The 25,184-nt window shown below is 43.1% G+C and overlaps 1 protein-coding gene across 1 annotated transcript in view; it reads right to left on the minus strand.

The window, feature by feature from the left end:
* The window catches only part of GREB1 (growth regulating estrogen receptor binding 1), a 209,532-nt gene that overhangs the window by 169,789 nt on the left and 14,559 nt on the right, over positions 1-25,184 (minus strand). The window contains 4 exon segments of the mRNA XM_030195152.1: positions 1,241-1,384; positions 5,111-5,293; positions 21,016-21,192; positions 23,114-23,218. Coding sequence (XP_030051012.1) covers positions 1,241-1,384; positions 5,111-5,293; positions 21,016-21,192; positions 23,114-23,218 — 609 coding nt within the window.

The following is a 25,184-nucleotide window of genomic DNA, read 5'->3' on the forward strand; positions in this document are numbered from 1 at the left end:
GAGAAATGCCTTGTCCTTCAAGCATGCTGCTCTTCCCCCCATCCATTTCCCCTTTCTGTTCTGAACCTGGGTAGAGAGGCAGAATAGCAGAAAAAAAAAAAACCAGAAAGAAGTGGGGGCTGCCCAAAAGGTCTCAAGGCCATCCATTGAAGAACATGAGATACATACACACTTAACATTTGGGTACAAGCACATACACTAGCCACAGAGCTGGTGCAAGTATTAATGGCTAAGTGCCACAGAGAATTTCTGTATGTCGCATGCATAAGTAGGAGCCCCACCTATGTCCTGCCCATGCTCCACCCTTGTGCAAGCCTCCCTTGCAAATTCCTGCTGTGTATGCAGAATAGTGTTCAGGCATCATGCTGGCATATGCACATATAAGTACATACATGTATACATATATGCTAGTGTTCTAAACATTTAGGCATGTACCCTGGGTTCTATATAGCGCACATAGAGATTCACGCCAAAATCCAAGCATATTCTGTAACAACATGTGTAGCTTAATTGGCTTAACAAGCTCATCAGCATTGATAACAGCACCTAACAAGCAATAATGAGCACTAATTGCCAATAACTAGAATTTATGCACACAACTCGTTAAGTGTATTCTGTAATGCAGTGCGCACCTAACTTCTAATGAATGCAACCAACAAGGGGTGTGGTTATGGGTGGGGAAATGGCCTTTTCATGGACATTTCAAAATTTACGTGTATAGAATATGGTCCAGTGCGCCTAAATCTACGTGCCGGGATTTATGCCATGTTTTCACTGGTGTAAATGGATGCACATAGTTTTAGGCACTAGGATATCAACTAAGCGTATTCTAAATACCACGCCTAAATCTAGGCGCCGCTTACAGAATGCGCTTAGGGAAAAATGTTTTCCATGCAGATTTTTTAGGTGTCATATATAGAATTCTCCCACTTAATTTACACTTCTAATGCACAGTTCTAGTAGACATATTGGTCCAGAAGTAACCTGAAACCTTTATAGGTTGTGATACATTTTACTGGACCAACAAAATACATGAACTTTCAAGACCACAGAGGTCCCTTTTTCAGAAAACAAATATGGCTACCAGAACTCTTGCTACAAATAAATGGTGCACACCTCACTCCTAGAAAATGAAAAATTCTTATCTTAATAAAGAGAAACAAGAAAATCGACTCACTTAACAGCTGATATCAGCAAGCCTACTTATGCCAAAATCCCGAGAATACCAGATGACTATTACCTGTCTGTTGCATGCCAGTTAGAAAGTTTGAGTTTGCTCCTTGAATAGGTTCACTTATCCTAGCAGCCACAGGCCCTGAGGTTTCAGGGGGTTGAAATGGTACATTGAGACAGGAGCTTGATGATGTTTGCTGACTTCTGATCTCTTTAGGAAAACAAAAAGAACATCATTATCTTTCAGCAACGCACTGAATATAGGGATAAAAGTCACAGAGAAAGGAGATTTTTTGCAAAATAAAAGAGAGAATGTGTGTGATACAAGTCATAAGAGAAAAGAAATTAAGAGATAATGACGGGCATTTTCGATATGACGTCTAAGTCCGACTTTGGACATTTTGCACGAAATGTCCAAAATCTGAATTGAAAACAATGTAATTTTTAAAAAAGAAAAACATCTTTTTTTTTTTTTTTAAATACTGTTTCAAACAAGGTTTTGTGCTTTGGGTGTTTTGGTTTTTGGTCCATTTTGGGGGGAAAAAAAAACGAGCAAGTGCAAAATGTAGAAAATCAAGTCATTGAGATGTAGGCAGAGCCAGCATTTTTAGTATACTGGTCTCCCAGACATCCCAGGAGAGCAATGGAGCACCCTAGAGAGCTCTCAGGTGCACATCTCACCTTTGCTCCCTTATCATGTACCCTGAGCCCTTCAAAACCCACCCAAAACCTACTGCCCCCACAGTACACCACTACGATTGCCTTATTAGGTGAAGGGGGCAACCTATATGTGGGTACAGTAGGGTTTTGGTGAGTTTGGGAGGGGTCACAGTTTCCACCACAAGTGTGACAGGTAGAGGAAGATAAGGATCTGGGTCCCCACTGTGTACTCAACTGACCACTACACTACTCCAGGGACCTGCATGCTGCTCTAATAGACCTGGCTATAACATCTGAGAGTGTCATAGAGGCTGGTAAGTCATATTTTTATTCATATTTTTGGGAGGTGGGAGGGGGTCTGTAACTACTTGGGGGGGGGGGTATTGGGGGGTCATCCCTGACATGCGATGAAGCTACAAAGTAGTAAATTTAAAACAAATCAGAGAAAACTTTTCTTCACTCAATGTGTACTTAAACTCTGGAATTCGTTGCCAGAGGATGTGGTAAAGGCGGTTAGCTTAGCAGGGTTTAAAAAAGGTTTGGGTGGCTTCCTAAAGGAAAAGTCCATAGACCGTTATTAAAATGACTTGGGGAAAAATCCACTGCTTATTTATAGGATAAGCAGCATAAAATGTATTGAACCTTTTGGGGATCTTGCCAGGTATTTGTGACCTTGATTGGTCACTATTGGAAACAGGACACTGGGCTTGATGGACCTTCGGTCTGTCCCAGTGTGGCAATACTTATGTACTTATGTAATTTACTGGTTTAAAGCAAAATTTCTTACATTTTCAGACACTAAATTGTGAAGCAGGTCTTGATCGTGATATCCAGAAAAAAAGCAAAGGGGAGTCAGCAGTGGTGTTCCTAGGCTGGCTGACACCCAGGGCGGATTGCCGATGTGCCCCCCCCCCCCGGGTGCAGCACGCCCCCCCCCCCCCCCGGCGAAATTACACCCCCCCCCCCGGGTGCAGCGTGACCCCCCAGGTGCATTTTTACCTGCTGGGGGGGGTGCCGCGCACCTGTCGTCTCCGAGTCCGCTCATTCCCTGCTGCTCCCTCTGCCCCGGAACAGGAAGTAACCTGTTCCGAGCAGAGGGAGCAGCAGGGAGGGAACGAGCGGACTCGGCCAACAGGCGCGCGGCACCTCCCCAGCGGCGTGCACCCGGGGCGGACCGCCCCCACCTTGGTACGCCACTGGGAGTCAGCACAAAGAATATAAGTTTAAAAAAAAGGATTGCACTGGGAAAAATGGGTGTATAATAAAAGGTTTATTACAAATAGCAAAAGAAAAACATTTTTAACCCATTACAGAAGATGACTGAGGATTAGGGACCTGACAAGGTCAGCTTTTGGGGTTCAAATGCTGCTTTGCACAGCAATCCTTCTTGAGTTTTTAAATGACCAGGCATGCTTTTCAGAACATCAATACAGCAACTTCATAAAAGACATATATAGATTTTGGACATTTCGTGCAAAACGTCCAAAGTCGGACATATATATGACCTCTGAGGCAGGAAAGTTCCTCAAATACAACCATGTCAGATTTCTAATCCTCAGTACATAAGTGCATAAGCATTGCCACACTGGGGCAGATCAAAGATCTATCAAGTCCAGTATCCTGTTTACAACAGTGCCTAATCCAGATCCCAAAGGAGTAAAACAGATTTTATGCTGCTTATCCTAAGAATAAGCAGTGAATTTTCCTAAGTCCACCTTAATAATAGTTTATGGTCTTTTCTTCCAGGAACTTGTCCAAACCTGTTTTAAACTCTGCTATGTGAACCACTTTTACCACATTCTCTGGCAATGAATTCCAGAGTTTAATTACATGTTAAGTAAATAAATATTTTCTCCTGTTTGTTCTTAAATTTACTACTTGGTAGCTTCACTGCATGCCCCTTAGTCCTTGTGTTTTTGGAAATAGTAAACAAGCACTTCAAGTCTACCATTTCCATTCCACTCAGTACTGCTGAAGAGACCTAGCCGCTTTAGCCTTTCCTCATACGGAAGTTGTCCCTTCTCTTTTATCATTTTCATCATCCTTCTCTGTAGCTTTTCTAATTCCACTATATCTTTTCTGAAATGTGGTGATTAGAATTGCACACAATATTCAAGGTGCAGTTGCACCATTGAGCGAAACAAAGGCATTATAATACTCTGTTTTGTTTTCCATTCTTTTCCTAATAGTTGCACCCACCCTTCCCTCCTCTTTCCTGGTTTCCCTGCTCTTTCCGTCTCTTCCCCATCCTCTCCAATAGTACTTGTGTATGTTTTCTGTTGTATTAGCTTAATTTTGCTGCATTGGCAACTGCCTCTGCGGTGCGCTGTAAGCCACATTGAGCCAGATGCTGTTGGGAAAATGTGGGGTACAAATGAGATAATAAATAGTTTCTAAGAATCTATTTGCTTTCTTAGCTGCTGCTGCATTGGACTCCTGATGAAGGCACCTGTGCCGAAACACACAGCCGAGTTGAGTCATGCTTCTCCAGCTGCAAACCTTGCTTTTTTAGATGCAAACCTTGATTTTTTTATCTTCAAATAAATACAAGTTTTATTGTACAAGGCAACTCTTGGACTCCTTGATATTGGTTTTCGGATCTCACTTCTTTGACTGACTGTTTTACACACCATGAAGACTCTGCTCTCCTTGTTCTTCACGTAACCACTATCTGGGTACTGCTTCTAAATGTCTGGATATTTACGCCCATGGCAGCCAGTGTTTAAAAAAAAAAAAAAAGCAACTGCCACTGACTCAGTACTGGGTCCACCATTTATTATATATACCAGGGACAAGAAGATAAGTTTTACTTTTCAATTCTACCATATAGTGGTTTTAGAGGCTGGAGTAACCTAACAACAATTTGCATGTATCTTCCTAAGCTCTAGATCATGAAGCCCTTCAATCTATAACAGGTCGCCTAAAGATAGGCACCAACCCCCTATTTATATAAAAGTCACTAAAAATTATGGGCACAAATTTGGGCACATGCCCAATTTGTGTGTGCAATTTCATTGAATAAGGAGCTAATTAGCACCAATGACTTTCTAAAAGCAATTATTGGCACTAATTAGATTTAATTACCATTTTCACGTGTAAAATTACGTGCAGAATCCATGCCTAAAATTTACTTGTGATCTGAAAAAGGGGTTGTGGAAATGAGAGGATCATGGGCGTAACGGGGGCATTCCTAAAATTAATGTGCATTGTTATATAATAACAGAGATACACACCTAATTGAGCGGGTCTTTTACAGAAAAGTAGTAAGTTTTCTTACCTGTGCCTTTCCAGCAGATTAAAGAGCCTTTCATAAGTGCTCCCTGTGTATTCCGCACCAGATAATATTTCAAGTGCTTTTGTTTCTTGGGCTGGATAGTTAATTTAAGGTTAATATGATTGGAAAACTCTGTGAAGTAACGAAAGCCTTTCTCTCCACAGCCAACACAATTACCAGAGAAACCTGAGGAAAGAAATGAGAGATTTCATAGGTTCAGTAGAGTGTAGGTAACTGATAACTATTCTTTGAAAAGGGTTTGGTTTAAATATGAATTCAATTCACCAAAAATGATTTGGGCTTCTGCACAAAAACCCAAATAATAACTTTCATAAAAACTGATATTCAGATGATGTTGGCAATAATACATTTGGAGGTATAAGTAGGAAGGATCATATCACTCCACAACTTATTATTTATTTTATTTTATTTATAAGGATTTATTTACCGCCTCTTTGAAGGAATTCACTCAAGGTGGTAAACAGTAAGTAAGCTTCACTGGCCTCCTGTTGTTTGGCATATTAAGTTTTAAACCTTAGGGCCCTGTTTACAAAGGTGTGCTAGCGCTTTTAGAACGCGCTAAAAATTTGAATGCACTAACCTTGTAGATAACTATTATATTTCTATGGGTGTCTATATGGTTAATGCATGCTTACCATATAGATGCGAATAAGAATATTATAGGCATCTACATGGTTAGTGCATGCTAATTTTAGTGCGTGCTAAAAACGCTAACACGCCTTTGTAAACAGGGCCCTTAATGTTAGTGTAAATAGGTGTTAATATTGAGACACCTATTTACACAAGAAAACTAAAGCACGTAATGAACACCATGATTCCTCATGAGACCTCTGCCACATGACCTTTATCCTACCATAAACCACATTGTATTTGTTCACACCGGAGTCGGCAATCGCCCCTCCGGTACTATGTAAGCCACATTGAGCCTACAAATAGGTGGGGAAATGTGGAATACAAATGTAACAAATAAATAAATAAATATGACAGAATCATTTAAATACTGCCATAGTATAAATACACAGGAGACAGAACTCTTTCAATTGAAAGGAAGCTCTGGAATGCAGGTTGACAGGATGAAGGTGAAAAAGGACAGTCCCAGCCATAAACTAAGGAAATATTTCTTTATAGAAAGGGTAGTTAATGTATGGCACTGCCTCCCAGGGGAGGTGGTGGAGACGAGAACCGTACCTGAAAACAAGAAAGTATCTCTGAGTGAAAGGAAAGAATTTTAGATTAATAGTTGGCATGGATGGGCAGACTGGATAGGCCATATGTTCTTTATCTGCATTTTTTCTATGGGCCCGATATTCAGCTGGAGGTGATCAGCATTTTGCTGACTGCCACCGGTCTTAAACCCAGGAAATTCAATGCCAGGCCATGTCAAGGCTCCAGCATTAAATTTCCAGGTGTACGAAGCCGGTGAAAACATGGAGGGGCATTTTCGAAATGATGTCTAAGTCTGTCTTTAGATGTTTTGCAAAAAACGTCTAAAATGTGAATAGAAAAGAAGTTCATTTTCAAAAAAGAAAAATGTCTTTTGTTTTCGAAAATACTGTTTCTAACAAGGTTTTGTGCTTTGGATGATTTGTTTTTTGATCCATTAAAAAAAAAAACATCCAAGTGAAAAATAATAATTACTAGCTTGACACTGATGACTGACATGGTGGAGCAGTTATACAGCACATGATAAGTTGCTGTTACTTAAATGTACAATAATTTCCAATGGTGCCTTTATGTGAACAGAATACACTTGTGTAATAGATTGGTGGGGTGTTTCATTTTATGAGAGGATTGGATATTGATTTATTGGTAGTTATTATGAGTTTCTAGGCCCTTTTAAGTATTTTTATTTTGCACAGAATCAGCAGTTTTGGAGCTATTTCACACAGCTGCCCTGTGAAATTACCCTGCAACAGGAAGGAAGCCTTAGTAAATCAGTCCTTTAGACTGGACAAAAATTAAAGACTAATGGATTGACGTTTCAAAAAAAAAATTTTGTATCATAGAAAGAAAATGGAGTGTTTATGTTTATTAATGGTATTTTTAAACATACTGATAACAATGTAATCAACGCATACTATCTGGAAAAAAAATGCACATTCCCCACCCCAATCTCAAAGAAAGCATCCCTATTCCTAGTCATCAAGATCATACAAGAAAAATCACAAAGCAGCTTTTCTGAGAAACCTGACAGCTTTGCATTCAAATCCACTGAATCTCACTGATTCATCCTGCAATCTGACTGGTTTCTATAGTACCAGGACCTTTCGCTAAGGATACCTTGATGCAAAACAATACTGAAGTAACAAGACTAACCTATGCAGCAGGGCATGTGATTGAAGACTGTTCAATCACGTGCCCTGCTGCATAGGTTAGTGCAGATCACCATGACACGGAAGGTCAAGGCAACCTCGTAGTCTGCACAAGACCCAGTGTTAAATCGGGCATCTGCACGTCATCTGTTTAGCAACAATGAAACACAAGCAGAAACAAGAGAAATATTTCCATTATTATTAAGACTGAAAACACAGCAGAGAGAGAGCAGGAGAAATCATGCTGAACATTGAGCTGGCACATCATGCGTTCTTTTCCACAGTGATTGCACTGAATTTCAAGATAAGCATAAAATAAGCATCATAATCACAGGAACAATAAGCGTGACAGCCGCAAGGTTTGTACTGACAAAGGATGTTACACTTTGTTTCACATCATAAGACATTATCTGTATGGGCAGTACTTGTACTGTACTAACAAAACTCCAGAATACGCTGTGAAAACTTAGTCACAACTCTATTTACATTCAAGGATAACTTCATTCACACAGAAGTCTGTGTAATTACAAACCACAAAGGGATGGAAAACAAAAATAAGGATATTACTCTGCCGTTGTATCGCTCCATGTTGCGACCGCACATCGAGTATTGTGTTCAATTCTGGTCGCCGCACCTCAAAAAAGACATAGTGGAATTGGAAAAGGTGCAGAGAAGGGCAACAAAGATGATACAGGGGATGGGACGGCTTCCCTATCAGGATAGGCTGAAGAGGCTGGGGCTCTACAGCTTGGAGAAAAGGCGGCTGAGGGGAGATATGATAGAGGTCTAGAAGATAATGAGTGGAATGGAACGGGTTGATGTGGAGCGTCTGTTTACACTTTCCAAAAATACTAGGGCAAGGGGGCATGCGATGAAGCTGCAGTGTGGTAAATTTAAAACGAATCGGAGGAAATTTTTCTTCACTCAATGCGTAGTTAAACTCTAGAATTCGCTGCTGGAAACGGTGGTTAAGGCGGTTAACTTAGCGGACTTCAAAAAAGGGTTGGACAGCTTCCTGGAGGAAAAAGCCATAGAATGTTATTGAATGGACGAGGGAATACAGTATTTCTAGGATGGGTAGGACAAATTGCTTGTTCTTTTGGCCACTGGTCTGTGCCAGCATGGTGATGCTTATGTACTTATGTACTAATGTACATATACAGTGCTGAGAAAAAGTTTGTGAATTACCTAGAATGGTCTGTATATTAGCATAGTTCATACTCAAAATATGATTAGAACCCAGTCTAACCCCTGATAAGAGGACAATAACCCCACTGAATAATCAAAATATATCCTTTTTATTTATTTACTTATTCACCAAAAAGATTCAACAAGAGGTACCCTTGAGTGCTTCAATAATTGGGTAACATGTAACACCCCCCCCCCCCCTGCAGAGTAAGGTATTTTTTTAGAAGCCCTTTGTGTGGTTTCCATGTGGAAATGTTAAGCACTTACACATGGAAATGGCATCCATGTGAAAAACCGCAATCTTAGAATAGCTGTGGTTTACATGTGGATGTACTGGGCTCACTGAGACTTTAGAAAAGAGATGTTCTGGGGCAACGCATGGGCTCTGCTGATGAATTCACATCTATGATATTATTTATATTTATGTATTGGGATTTATTAACCACCTTTATGAAGAGATTCACCCAAGGCGGTGTACAGCAGGTACAGTTTAACATTTAAAAAAAAAACCTTATAACTTTGTTAGCAGCATAACAATAGTAAAATGACCAAGTATAAACATAAATGAGGTAAACTTGAAAACAAAAAATTAAAACCCAATAATAGGACTACCAAGAAACAGGATCAAAAATACCCACATTTGACTGTACTGAAATTCAAATAATTTATATATATTCTGCAAAGCCCTCCACCACGTTGTGGCATGCACAAACACCGATCCACTTTTGGACCTGTTGCTTGCATTGGTAGTTGCTGGAGGACATCTGAGAACTATTCAATAGCCAAGTTGCTGTCTTTGTCCATGTAGGTCTGTCTGCGCCTACCTTCCATATCTCTCCTCTTTTCCTAACCCTCCCATCATCCTTGCAGCTTCCCATTCCCCCACCCCCTCCCCTCCTGCCAGACTCCCCTCAAATCCCCAGTGTGTACAACATTGCCATTGGGTCTGCCTGTCTGTTTGTGCCTCTCCCTGTTGAGCAAGTGACTGGACTACTTGGTGTGGGTGGGGTGGGGTGTCTACGTATGCCCTTGATTCTCTGTGGTCACACAGAGAATGGTACTGACCTCATCAATGTTTACGGTCTGCCACTCTGCATCATACATGGGTACTAGTGGAGGGCCATAGAAGATGCTGATGGTAGAATAGAGAAGTTAATACAGCTGGGCTGTGCAGGCCATCCTTGCATTAAGGAGTGGCAACCAGGGCAATTGCCCTGGGCCCCCTATGCCACAGGGGGCCCCAAGCCTGTCTCAAGCAGAAGGAAACATAGAAGACAGGCTGGCTTTGGCACCCCTTCCTCAGTTTCAGCCCTGGACCACTGCATCTCTAACATCACTCTGTCCATGAGGAATAGGGAAGGGATAGGAAGAGGCAGCCTTATCAGAGGATATAAAGGCCCAAGCCCCAGTTCCTGGACCTCACAGAGGAGCAATGTCTCAACAGGGTATGCTTTGATTAGGCTGTCATCCACCATCTCTGTCAGAAGTTCAATCCTCAGTGGAGGAGGGTAGTTAGTGGGGTCCCGCAGGGGTCTGTGCTGGGTCCGTTGCTTTTTAATGTATTTATAAATGACCTAGAGATGGGAATAACTAGTGAGGTAATTAAATTCGCCGATGACACAAAATTATTCTGGGTCGTCAAGTCGCAGGAGGAATGTGAACGATTACAGGAGGACCTTGCGAGACTGGGAGAATGGGCGTGCAAGTGGCAGATGAAGTTCAATGTTGACAAGTGCAAAGTGATGCATGTGGGTAAGAGGAACCCGAATTATAGCTACATCTTGCAAGGTTCCGCGTTAGGAGTTACGGATCAAGAAAGGGATCTGGGTGTCGTCGTCGATGATACGCTGAAACCTTCTGCTCAGTGTGCTGCTGCGGCTAGGAAAGCGAATAGAATGTTGGGTGTTATTAGGAAGGGTATGGAGTCCAGGTGTGCGGATGTTATAATGCCGTTGTATCGCTCCATGGTGCGACCGCACCTGGAGTATTGTGTTCAGTACTGGTCTCCGTATCTCAAAAAAGATATAGTAGAATTGGAAAAGGTACAGCAAAGGGCGACGAAAATGATAGTGGGGATGGGACGACTTTCCTATGAAGAGAGGCTGAGAAGACTAGGGCTTTTCAGCTTGGAGAAGAGACGGCTGAGGGGAGATATGATAGAAGTGTATAAAATAATGAGTGGAATGGATCGGGTGGATGTGAAGCGACTGTTCACGCTATCCAAAAATACTAGGACTAGAGGGCATGAGTTGAAGCTACAGTGTGGTAAATTTAAAACGAATCGGAGAAAATTTTTCTTCACCCAACGTGTAATTAGACTCTGGAATTCGTTGCCGGAGAACGTGGTACGGGCGGTTAGCTTGACGGAGTTTAAAAAGGGGTTAGATAGATTCCTAAAGGACAAGTCCATAGACCGCTATTAAATGGACTTGGAAAAATTCCGCATTTTTAGGTATAACTTGTCTGAAATGTTTTTACGTTTGGAGAGCGTGCCAGGTGCCCTTGACCTGGATTGGCCACTGTCGGTGACAGGATGCTGGGCTAGATGGACCTTTGGTCTTTCCCAGTATGGCACTACTTATGTACTTATGTACTTATGTACTCTCCTCTACTCTACCACATAGAAGGGACAGCCCATGCCAGGCCATCAAAAGATCACCACAGCCCTTGCCTAATCTAATATAGGTATTTATGTTCGCCTAACCTGGACATGGCTCAAAGCGGATCACAATAGATATAGAAAAAGACAATGAGTATAGTCCCATGAATTACAAAATCACCATAGATTAATTCCACATAAAGTAACATAACTTCCTAACTACATAACAAATAAAGTTGAGTAGATAAGCTTTCACCTGCTTTCTGAATAACATCTGGGTAACAAGTAGTTGATCTTATGTTACAAATTAATCTATTCTATAAATCAGGACCACACCCCACAATAGATTTCTTTCTGGTAGACACTTTACAACACACAGTAATTTCCTGTGTAGAGCGAAGTATTCTGGAGGCCACAGCCATGCCCCGCACCCCCACCTCACCTGCTGGTTGTGGCAGGCATTGGGGCAGGGCTCTCCAGCCTTTCCTGGGGCAGGGGGCCCTGTCTTCAGCATGGTGGGTCACCTGCACCACTGCCTCAGGCGATCTGGGGCATCCGCCGCACCGCCTCTCTTGTCCCGCTGCTCCGGCTTACCTAGGCATTTGTGTGTGCAGGAAGCCCTATTTTTAAAGGACCAGTGGCTGGAAACTCCATGGACACCTTCCTGTGATGTCAGAGGCTGAGCCCTTTATAAGTATGTCTGCGACTCTGCTACCTCCGTCTTCTAAGGTATGAGGGGAGGAAGGGAGGAAGGGGAGATCCCACCAGGGCTAGCACTGAGGAGGACTGTCAAGGGTCACACTGGACCACCGGGGTATTATATGTGTTTGGGGGGGAGGCGCTTTGTGTCCCTGTGTTTAGGGAATTGGGGAAATCTCTAGGATCCACTGGACCACCAGGGTTAAGGTTTGCCAGTCTCCCCCATTCTCCCACTTGTTCGTCAAACCCCAATGCCAGCTCCGAGTTGGCATAGGGTTTGCAACAGGTGCAGTGCCCATTTCTAGTGCGCTGCCTGCTGATCATCTAGTTTTGGTTGATAGAAACTATCCGAAAAAGGTCATCAAGACTGCATATATATGAGTGAAATATAATCACAGGGATTATTTGTTACCTCTCGAGAGAAGACAGCAACAGATGAAGATGTGATGACATGTGAAGATGTGTATTGAAATTCACATTTTCTACTTCTAGAGTGGTGGGAGTCATAAAGAATCATTGGCATATATTAACCAAATTACCTGTTTTTGCAACTATGACACCTCATTTTGCATTTAGCAGAGGCACAAATCTGAAGGAGCTATTAAGCCATCTGCTTTACCTATATGACCATCGCCGGTATGTGAGAACAATGTCATTAAAGAACACAGTGCCTGTGGAAGCTGTCAAATGTGTACGATCATGGATGTGTCCTCCACATTTACGGAGCCCCAATCTGGCAAAATTAATAATTTATTTAATGAGACCAGGTGTACTACAGATTATGTGGTTTACAGTATTAGATGCCCCTGTAATAACATTTACATCAGGCAGACTTCAAGACAGTTGAATGTGCAACTAACTGAACATAAGAGCACTATCCGTATGCAAAAAATCTCTACCCCATTGGCAGTGCATTGCTCGCAGGCTGGACATGAGTTTGATTCTTTATGCTGTGCAGCATTACAGCAAGTTAAACCACTTCAAAGAGGAGAAGATAGGCGACTGATTTTGTTGCAACTGGAACAGCGCTTCATTTTCTGGCTAAATACACTGCAACTGCATGGTTTAAATTCTAGAACAGAATGGTGTCACATTTATTAAATGGGTCTTGTTCTTGCTTTTGACTGGAGCAGATGTACTGTGGCATTTGACATTATAACATATATTAAGGGGCCATTTTGGATTCCTGAAGGAAGTCCAGACAGAGGCAGAGGTGCAATACAACAAGGCCAAACTAGGGCAATAGTGTATTTAGGCTCCTCACAACCTGCTTTAGCTATCTAGTTAGATCAAAGGAGAAGGGGGAACTACTCTACAGCCCCTGGAAGGATGTGACATTTTTATGGTGGCCCCACAGTCTAATCTTAAAACGCAGAAACCCCTTCCAGATGGTGAGAAGGCTGCACAGCCAGAAGCAGAGGAGGAATCAGAACCTGCAGTTGTGGAAGATACAGACCAACCCACCAGCTGGGTCTGCAAGCAAGAAATGACCTCAACCATAAGCATTTTCAGTGAATCAATGAACATTTATTTACAGCTGATGTAACAAAACCTGACATATTTCACCTCTCCCATGATTACATCTTCTTACCCCTTCCTCACCTTCATCCCTATCCCCACTCCCCCATTCCTTGGCTACCCCGCAGATATGACATACAGGGGTGTTGGGTGAGGTGCCACTGGTCTCAGAAGAGGTCAGAGTCTCCATATACTGCAGCTGTGCACATCAGACTGCCCCATAAAAGTATTTTGCTATTTAGGGGTACAGTTAGCAACTGATATTCAAGCATTAAATGGGATTAAGCCTTAGAGGTGACAAAGTACCTGGCTAGATGGAGAGTTCTGCCACTGCCACTTAGTGACAGAAACTGTTTATTATATATAACTTTGTTCCCAAGGTGGTTTTATATTATGCAACTTATCAAAATCCAATTACTGAAAAAGGATTTAGCCTGCATGCAAAGGGATTAGTGAAATTTTGATGGGGGTGGGAAAAAAAGCTAAGCTGAAAATGAAAATGTTAGATAGTAGTTGGTAACAGGGTGGGCTAGTGCTTCTGGACATGAAAAAATACAAACAAGTGCTGAATAGTTTAGTTTATTTGAAATAATGCTTGGCTTTTTCAGTTCACAGCATGGGCTTAGTTTTGGAGGGCAAGGTGTCACTACCCTGAAGGTGAACCCTTGGACTGCTGGCTGGCCGGCACGGAGATCGAGGTCCTGCACAGCGGCTCAAGAGTCGCTGAGTCACCAAGGACCAGCCAGGATGGCTGGCACTGAAACTGGGCTGGCTTAGCGTGCAGCTGAACTGGCTTGCTGGGCTGAGCTGGCTAGACTAGGCTGGGCTGACTTGGTATGGAGCTGAACTGGCCTGGCTAGGCTGAGCTGGCTTGGTGAGAAGCTGAGCTGGCTTGGCTAGGAAGCTGGCTTGGTGAGGTACTGAGCTGGCTTGGCATGGAGCTGAGCTGGCTTGGCATGGAGCTAAGCTGGCCTGGTTTGGAGCTGAGCTGCCTTGGCTGGAGCTAAGATTGCCTGGCATGGAGTTAAGCTGTCTTGGCTGGGCTGGGCAGGACTGGTTTGGCATGGGGCTGAGCTGGCTTGGCTGGCTGAGCCAAGTTAGCTAGTGTGGGCCTGGCAGAAACCTTCCCTGGAAGACACGAAAAAGAAGCAAAGGTGGAGGCAGGCTTTGGCGCTTCTGTTTTGAAGATATGCCAGTTGTCCTCTGGGCATGCCTGATGTCACGTGCCGGCTGTGCGCACACACGACACTGCACCGGACCACTTCCCCGTGCGCCACTGTCAGTCCTGCGGTCTTGCCAGGAACGGCCCCACCAACCCGTGACAAGCAAGATAAGCCAGATGAGGTCAGGACCTGGTGTTAGACATGACACAAGGGGAAAATTGCCTCCCCTCCCCAAAACAAGTTGCCCCTCCTGGGCAGGGGTAGGGACATAAGTACCCAACCACTAGTTGTGGTGCCCTGGAGGAACCAAGAGCTTCCGTGCTCTACCCTACCATGCCCTTCCCTTCCCTGCCTCTTGCTCACTCTCTCCACCTCCTTGCACCCCGCCGCGGCTGAAAAGTAAAATGAAAATGTGTGCCGGGCCATAGTCCTGCACACGCCACTGTCGACTTCCCAACATAATTAGAAACATTACATGACCAGACCACACAGGTAGAAAAAATAATTTTATTTTTAATTTAAAAACTAGTATATTACAAACAGTGCAAAACGGAAAATAAGGTGATGGTTTTCTATTGGACTATGTGAATACATACTGTATTTCAGTTAGCTTTCAAAGGCCTAAACCTTCTTCTTCTGGGTAGGACAGTACACCATACTTAGGGGTGCTTTTACTAAGGTGTGCTAATGGATTTAGCATGCACTAATGATTAGCGTTTGCTAAACAATAAGAAGCCCACAGGTATAAAATGGTCATCTTAGCATTTAGTGTGTGCTAAATCTATTAGCACACCTTAGTATATGGACTCCTTCGGGTTTTGAAATTTACACTTGCTACCTTTATATTTTGACAAGTATGAGGGGATACACTACTGTTTTTCTGGTGTATTGTGTGCAAAGTCTGGCTACTTGGGACTTCAGTTTAATTTTTGTCTACATATTTCTATTTTTAGTCTGTTGTAACTTATTCTATATTTGGTGAGGGTTTATCTGCGTCCTGTGAGAGGGTGGGAATCCTGAACATCTTCTGAATTACAAAGAACAAAGATAGATTTTTTTTCTCTGAAGACACTTCACCCTTCAGGGTTAAATTCTGAACTGGATTGGTGGTCTTTGATTTGATTGGTTCAAGCATTTGCACTAGGTAACCTATCAGCATGTGTCGCTTGCCAGTCAGCTGATATACATATAAACGCAGATGTCTCACAGAAACGCCGCAGCCATATATTTACTATAAAGGAGAAAGAAGCCTTCATCAGATTTGTAAGTTTTTGTAATGTCATGAAGGTTGATATGAACATATGATGCTGAATATAACAGTGGTTAATCTCTCTATATAAAATGCACCTCCAACATTCTAATGAAGCATGATCCGATTCCAAGATGGCGCTTCGCACACACGCACCTGTTTGAGCTCCTGGAGGACGCTGTGAATTATTTCCTCTTTTGACTCCCTCGCCCCGTCGTTAGCGATGGGGAAACGGAGGGGGAAGGTTAGGGAGCCTCCCTCAGTTCCTGGACCTTCGATGATGTTGAGGCAAACTACCTTACAGTTTCCCAGGACGCCGCCGGGACCTCTATGTTCATCGACTCCCTCTGCCATTGTCGACGTGATGACGTCGATGGATAGCGGAGACGGGGTTTCCTTGAGCCCCGAAGACCGCAGGGAACCTCCACAGCCAGGAAGTGTTCAACTTGCCGCAGACCAGGCAGTACCCGAAACCGAAGGGGTGAATTCGGAGCTGCCAGAGGGGAGGACAGCGGCAAAACTGAGTGGGACCCCGGATTTTACGTTTTCGGCCGATTTGGCCTTAAAGGTATTACCACAAGCTATTGTTAATAGACTTACTTCCACCGAGACCCCACCACACTCCCTTTTGCCAACAAGTGGAATAAGTAAACCCTCTATTGTGACACTAGAGTCACTGTGGGATATGGTACATAATACTCACTCCTCCATGCAAGCTATGTTAAAAGAAAATACTAAAGATATAAAAACTCTTTCAGAAGCAGTTCTGATCCAGGAACAGGTGACAGCACAGCAGTCCTCTAAGATTGAAAAATTAGACACTAAGATTCAAGAAATGGGGTCTTTGGAATCCGTTTTGGTTAAAGACAATAATTTCTTACACAAACGTTTGGAATACCTTGAAAATCAGTCTCGGAGACTTAACCTTCGGTTTCTTAATTTCCCCAAATCTCCTTTAATTTCCTTAACGGAGATGGTGAAAAAATATATGATTGACATTCTGGGAATGGATAAAGAATCATTGCCTCCCATAACCCGAGCCTATTACATCTGGAATATTAAGGGGACATTGGGAGATCCCCCTAGACAAGAAATGGGTGAAGAAATGAATCTTACTTCCTTCCTGGAAAGTTCACTGGATGTGATTACCTACAGGACTACAATGTTAGTCACTTTTGTGCTAGAACCTGATCGGAACGCTGTGTTAAGACTTTCCCTGAGACATTTAGACGATCTGTTTATGGGTTCCAAAATTAGGATTTTTCCTGACCTTTCTAGGCCGACACAAATGAGACGTAGGGCCTTTTTGGAACTCCGTCCCAGGGTAGAAGCCTTGAAAGCTAATTTTGTTTTACGTTTTCCTTGTATATGTACTGTTATGCTTGAGGGTAATATAATCTAAAGAGAATCCACACGTAGTGGAGAACTCTATAGATCCCACGAGTCGTGAAACAGAAAATAAAAAGGTGGGAAAAAAGTCAGGCTATCCAAAGAATGGAACCAAATGTTTTATGTGTTATTGTTATATCATCATTTGTTTAAAGATTAATAAATTTTGTTTTTTTACAATAAAACATTTGGTTCCATTCTTTGGATAGCCTGACTTTTTTCCCACCTTTTTATTTTATGCTTGAGGGTAAACAATTTCAATTTGTAGACCCTAAACAGCTTAAAGATTTCCTAGATGCTAGAGTTGAAGTGACTGTTACATGCCCTCCTACATTGCAGGCTGGAGTCTGAATTTAGAGATAGCTTGTGTGCATTAATAATCTCATGTTTCTTTTAATTTTCTTTTTTTCCTTTTCTTGGAATTGTCTTTCCTTAGTAGTGGACGGGAAAAAAAAATGTTTTTTTTGTTTCCTTATCTCTTTTTGAAAAGAATTTCTTTTGTAATTTCAAATGTGAGTTGTATTATCACATTGCTGTGTGAATCATTAAATGAAAATAATAAATAAATTAAAAAAAAAACATTCTAATGAAGCCACAAGTCTCCAAACGCTCTAAATTTGTAGTTGTGTAGATCGCTGTTCCTCCATGAGTGTCTGCCTCGCCCTTGCATCACAACGTGATGACATCGAGGGTGGAGCACTGACACTCAACGAATCGCATCGTCCACCCGTTGCTATGCGATGAAACATGACGTCAGACGCATCGTGAACCTATGCGAATGACCTGCAAGAAAGAAGGGAGAACTACCACCGCCCCGAGCCAGCCTGAACGTACGAGGGAGGGAGACAGGCAGCCTGAACATCGGAGAGTGGGAGGGAGGGAGCTGGCCAGCCAGCCTGAACGTGGGAGTGGGAGGGAGGGACCCTGAACGTGGGAGGGAGGGAGGGGGGGCCATGACCCTGAAAGGCGGAGGGAGGGGGGCCACCACGACCCTGAAGCTGGGAGGGGGGAGGAAAAAAGGGGAGGGGGAAGGGAAGGAAGGGGGGAGACAGGAGGGAGGGGGAAGGAAGGCGGGAGATGGAGGGGGGGCCCCTGCCGCACACTCTCATTCTTTCTCACACACACACTCTCAATCTCATACACACACTCTCACACAGACAGCCTCACTTTATGTCACACACACTCGCACATTCACTCTGAGGCATATTTTCAAAGCACTTAGCCTTCCAAAGTTCCATAGGTTTCTATGGAACTTTGGAAGGCTAAGTGCTTTGAAAATATGCCTCTCTGTCTCTCTCTCACACAGTCACTCTCACACACACTCTCTCAAACATATACACTCCGAGGAAAACCTTGCTAGCGCCCATTTCATTTGTTATAGAAACGGGCCTTTTTTACTAGTTTGATTATATTTATTTTCAGTGAACCTCTTCCCTGACGAAGATTCAAAACTTAGCCATGTTGGTTTAGGTTCTCTTCACACAGAAACCTCCTGCCAGTTAAGTAATTCACTATAAGCTATAATTAATCACTTTAAAGTATTCCTCAAAAAATTGTTTCTTGAAGATAGTCACATTCAGTGTAGTGAGTGGAGGACTGGCCTAGTGGTTAGAAAACTGGTCTTGACATCCTGAGGTACCTAGTTCAAATCCTACTGCTGCTCCCTGTGATCTTGGGCAAGTCACTTAACCCTCCATTGCATCAGGTACAAAATTAGATTGTGAGCCCTCCAGGGACAGGGCAATACCCATTGTACCTGAATGTAACTCACCTTGAGCTACTACTGAAAAAGGTGTGAGCAAAATCCAAATAAATAAATTTTAAAAGCAAAATATTGGATCAATTATAATTTGCACTTTACTGCCTGATGGAAGTTCACTAAGCAGTATAGTCTCATTATACTCTGAAGATCCTATACAAAGTGAAGTCTTTTCATGGGTACAGAGCCAGCACCAACATATTATTACTACTACTTATCATTTCTATAGTGTTACTAGACGTTTGCAGCGCTGTACACTGGACATAGAGAGACAGTCCCTGCTGAAAAGAGCTTACAATCTAACTAGGACAGATAAACAGGACAAATAAGGGATAAGCAAATTACTAAGGTGGGAATGATAAAACGTGGGTTCTGAACAAGTGAGTAAGGGTTAGGAGTTAAAAGAAGCATCAAAAAGGTGGGCATTTAGCCTACACTTGAAGACAGCCAAAGATGGAGCTTCCAGGTCTGCTGAAGACCTGGATATTCAGTGTCAGTGCTCAGATATGACCTGGCATTGAATATCTAGTTCTAATTCAGCCCACAGCTGGCAGCAGCTGAATGAATATCACCCAGTTAATTTTCTAGCTTGACTCCATAATTGGCTCTCCTTGGACATCTAGTTTTGTAAAAAAAATTCTGCATTTACACATGTAAGTACCAGCGTTTACACAGTTAGGTTGCAAGCTCACTGCTTACATGCAGTGGTGTGCTGGGAAATTTTTAACAATAGGCTCTCTCCCCAGGTATAGCCAGCCCTGCAATTTGGGGGGGGGGGGGGGCGCTGCCTATACCCAGGGAGAGAGAGCCTGAGGGGAAATGCATTACTCTCTCCAGAAAAAAAAAAGATTTTAAATGCTCCCAGGTTCCAATCTAATTCATGTTTAATGTGGGATAAAATGCCATAAATAAGTAAATAAATAGACAGAAACTCTGAATGCTGAGCACCTGATTCTGATAACATGATGTCTGTTTTAGAAGCCCTTTACCAGGAGAAAAAAATCTCTGCACCAATATTAACAGGGTTAGGGTGTCCCTATAACCAGCCCCTCCAATTGACACACCGATTACGATTTATAACAAATTACTACTCTACCTAAGAAAAGTTATTTCCTTATTATACTTCCTCTGTGTACATCTGTATGCACAAGCCGGCATGTTTGAAAATACAACTTTTTTTTTTTTTTTTTTACAATATCCACCCCACCTATTCCAGACCTCCTCCCCGCTCCCCCGAGCCGCAGGGTCCCAGCACAAACCTGAAGGCAGCCAACCCTGGTGGTCTAGTGGATTCTTTGAGACAGGAAAGATCCCCAGTCTTTCCTGCCTGCTGCCGGCGCTGCCCTCCCGCTGCCGCACCGTCTTTAAAATGGCTGCCGAGACTTACAAGGGCAGCCTCGCAAGACTCCAGCGGAAGTCTCGCGAGGCCACCGCTGGATCTCGGCAGCCATTTTTAAAGAGCAACAAAGCAGCAGGAGGACTGGGGATCTTTCCTGCACTGAAAAATGAACTAGACCACAAGGGCGGCTGCCTTCAGGTATGTGCTGGGACCCTGTAGCCCAGGGGGAGGAGTGGCAAACCGACTTGCCCTGCCTGAACAACCAGATCGTAAAATGCTACAAAAATTAACAACCGGCTCTTATGAGCCAGTGCGAGCCAGCTCCAGCATACCACTTCTTACATGCATAGGTACCAGTACTGACACATTCAAAGCTCCAGGTGATGCCATTCTTTTTAAAATATATTCCTTTGTAAATAGCTTATCCCTACCATACATGCTGCACAGTACATATGCATTTCCCGCATCCTTCTACATATTTTACAGTTCCACATACAATAAAATACTCGGAGAAACTCTACACATCCACACTTGGGTGTCCCTTTTCCTACTTATTCAAAATCTGGCTTTAAGATGACAACCACACTTGCCTTATTCAAAGGTAAGAAATGTTTTCTTTTAATCTCTTCACAAACTGCTCAGCAACTTGGAGACACACCAGCTTTCACTTACCTAAGAGAGCATTGCGTCCATTATCATCTGGCAAAAATCTTTTGTCCACAGCACACACTAAGAGGTGATCAGGCAGGCTAGGTGACTTAGCGCCAACAAGCAGAAAGCCTGAAGGTATCTCAATCTGATCACTGGAGATAGACACAAGTCGTAAGTCTTTACCAGCCTGACAAAATCCTAGGAGAACAAAAGAAAATTTATGTAGTTATTACTGTACTAATTTTAACATAAATGCCTTTTATTTGTTGAGTCTACTACCGGTCTGACAACCAGGGAAGCCTAGTTCAAATCATACTGCTGTTCCTTGTGATCTTTGACAAATCACTTAAATCTCCATTGCTTCAGGTACAAATTTATATTATAATCCTTCTGTGGGACAGGGAAATACCTGGTACACCTGACTGTAAGACAACCACAGAAGGTGGAAAGAACATAAAGATCCCACGAGGTGAATAGAGTCCAGAAACAAGGAGTGGGAACTGGATCGGGCTCTTCAAAAACAGACTCAGGACGCCGGAATGAAATTATAGATGTTTATTCATACTGACTCGACATGGAACCATGTTTCGGCACATGCGTGCCTGCCACGGGAGTCTTGGTGCGTATATTTATCATTGATGGTGCTTCTTGTGAAAAGAGCATGAGCTGGTCTTTAAAAAGACTACTGGTGAAAAAGATAATTGTTGAGTTGCCTGTAAAATGCCAGTCTTGTGATTAAAAAAAGCGGACTGTAACTCACCTTGATCTACTACTGAAAAAGGTCTGACCTAAATCCATATATACAAATTAATAAATATTGTTGTTTCTGTTATTTACTTTGTACACGACTCATGAGCCCTTATCGTCTACTAAATAGGAGGCGGTAAGGGCTCAGGCAGTAAATGGCCGTGCACCCAAGTTTTTCTTAGCGCATGGCCATTTACTGCCTCATTGAATACAAGAGTTTTTACAGCCTCAGCAAAAAGTGGTCAGAGCACGCGGGAATTACCACTGGCCAATTTTTAGCGCAGCTTAGTAAAAGGACTCCTTAAGCTGGTAGTTACTTAACTGAAGCAAAATACTGCATCGTATCACAGTGATATTTACTGTGCAAGCCACTAACTAACCTGTGGTACTCGATACCACAGATCAGGAATTTGTGTTGTAAACATAAATTTGCATTCCTGGATGTAGCAATACAAATATAGCAGTTCCCAAGTCAGGACCGTCGTCTTATATAATAGCCAGTGCTAAAGTGAACCGCTCCACTCTCCCCACCACCAATAATCTGACAGCAAACAGAGTTCAAAGTCTCTGACCCCTATATTCCTGACACCCCAATGAGATGAAGACCTCCAAGCCCCCCCCCCCCCCCCCACATCTACTACTACTAATCATTTCTATAGCACTACTAGATTTATGCAGCGCTGTACACATTATATGCAGGTACTTTCTGTCCCTAGAGGGCTCACAATCTAAGTTTTCTGTACCTGGGGCAATGGAGGGTTAAGTGACTTGCCCAAGGTCACAAGGAGCTGCACTGCGAACTGAACCCAGGTTACCAGGATCAAAGCCCACTGAACTAACGATTAGGCCACTCCTCCCATACATCTCATACAAATCAAGATGCATAACCACTCCAGGTCAAGTGCGTTTTCATTAGCACCGTTTATAAACGACTGTGAGGCAGTGTGTATAATGTGCCAGAATGATAATATGAAAGATAAGAAGATTTTATAATGCAAGGTAAAAAAACATATAAAAAATATTTTCAGGGTTTTTTTTAGATCCATGATTACTTTTTGCACTGTGTGCAGAAGAACCACTAAAAAAAAAAAGCCTTTTTTTCTTTATTTGCCACAGTTGAATGAGATCTTTTTTCCTCCTTGGGTTTTGATTAGTACGTACAATTGATTTCAGTGAAGCTGATCGGTGTTGAAGTTTATACTGGATGTATTATTTACACAAATGCCAGGATGTGGGTTAGCACTGCACATCAGCTTCTCAAAGACAGTATAAGGCTAGCCAGCTCCACATTTACACATCTTCATATGAGAAATATTGCATTTTATTAATAATACTCAAGTCCTACAAATTTGTAAAGTTTTGAAATTCTCACCATCAGTAGTGCAGCAGCCTTCAGGTGGAGGCTTCATCTGGTATGACATAGGAGGACTGCTCGATTCCGAACCATCATCGTCTTCCTCCTCCTCTTCCTCGTCTGCTCTGCAGCTGGCTGTAAAACAATAGCACAGACCATACGTCCATGACTGTTTCCAGCAACTTACAGCCACCTTTAAGTTTTCAAACTGAGCACTAATGACATGGGGCCCAATATTTAAAGGGTTTACATTCCTAATTATGGGGCCCTTTTACAAAGCGGAGATAAGCCCAATGCGGGCTTACCGCTCGCTCTTCCGGGACTACCGCCGGCCCAACACAGCCACCAGTGGTAGACCCGCCCCGAGTGTGCGCCATTTCCATGGGAAAATAGAAATGGCATGCGCAGCGGTAACCCGGCAGTAATCAGGCATCGCCGCACGCTGCCCAGTTACTGCTGGGTTAGCATGGGAGCCCTTATTGCCACTTCAATGGGTGGTGGTAAGGGCTCCCCATTGCATGGCCACTCAGTATGAGTTCTGCTACCGCAGTGCCATGTCTATCTGGGGGCTTTTTACGTGGGAAAAACGGCCCCCACTGCTAGCAAAGGGCCGTTTTTCCCACAGCTCGGTATGCTAGGTGGGAAAATGTGGGATACAAATGCCACAAATAACTAAATAAAATAAATAAATAAATTCAAGAACGAAAAGTAGTGACAGGCGCAGATTTGGACAGGGTAAATGCTTAGGAGCTTAGCACTGATTTTCAGCACTAGGCTTAAGGCATGCTGTCAGGGCCTTCAAGGCATTCACAGAATCCCCCAGCACTGCCCCAACATGCTAATTTACCCTTCATCTGGTTGATCCCTTCCTTTGTGAGCAACAGAGCAGACAGCACGATTGGTGAAAAAGAGTAATCCTGCCTCACAGGACCTTCACACTGAATCTCCAAAAGTTTAGGGGGAATCCCGTCAGATGTGCTCAGGATTCAGGAGGCAAGGATTGCCAACTGACTGGAATTTTTCAGGATTCTAAACATTTGTAAATTACATGTCCCAGAGTCAGAAGGATGGCTAAGTATGTGGATATTTAGCTTACAGCTCTCCAATCCCCCCCCCCCCCCCCACACACACACTTCCAGTGCAGAGGCTTTGTTAGAATCCAGGCAATGGGAAGGCTTCTAGTCACAGGCTGCTTCAAGGACTGTGGGGGCCAGGGTTGCCAGCTCAGCGGTTTTCCTGCGGAATTGGGCAGGTTTTTTTAATTGACCCGCAGGCATTTTTCTTCAGTCACAGGTTGGCTTTTGTTTTTTTGGGCAGCTCTTACCCTATTGGTCAGATTTGGAGCTGGAATGAGGCTTGGTTCATCTCAAGTCTCATTCCGGCTTCAAATCTGACCAATAGTAGGGTGATGTGTGTGATGAGATCATCAGCTGATGACTTCATCATGCTCTGGAGGAGGAGCCAGCCAGGCAATAGCAGCAACACGTCGCATCATGAGAAGGAGAGCGCAGCAGCACATGGGAAGAGGAAAGGCGGCAGAGCGAGCAAGAGGGACACCCCCCCCCCCCCAATTCTTCAGATAGCTTGTTGGGGGAAGTTGAACTCTGCATAGAGTCTTAGAGAACCAATGAGTGTTCTGGGGCTGGGGAGATTTGTTGAAAAAGAGTAGGAATGAAGAATAAGGGAAAGTGTGAAGGGTCTGCTATCAGCTGAGGAAAAGAACTGGCAGCAAATTCCAGAATTTTGCATGATGATTGGCTGATCGGGAAAGGGGGAACTACCTGAACAAGCACATGAGCATCAGGACAACACTAGAAAAGAGAGCTAGAAAGTGCATGCACTTGTGTACATTTCTGTGTCTCTGGTGAGGACAGTCTCATATAAATACAGTTTCCCTTTGAAAATCTGAGCTGGAGTGAAGAAGCTCAATGAAAAGAAATCTTTAGCTCATGGAATTTACTCTGTTAACTATTAAATTACTTGGACAAATTCCTTTGAACACTGTCCTAATGCTGCCTCCATTCTGCCTCTATTCTTTCAGAAGCATTAAAAAAAAAGCTAAAATATTTTATTTTGCTTTTTCCATTAG

Source organism: Microcaecilia unicolor, chromosome 3, assembly GCF_901765095.1.
Source record: "Microcaecilia unicolor chromosome 3, aMicUni1.1, whole genome shotgun sequence".
In the NCBI taxonomy this organism is placed as follows: domain Eukaryota; kingdom Metazoa; phylum Chordata; class Amphibia; order Gymnophiona; family Siphonopidae; genus Microcaecilia; species Microcaecilia unicolor.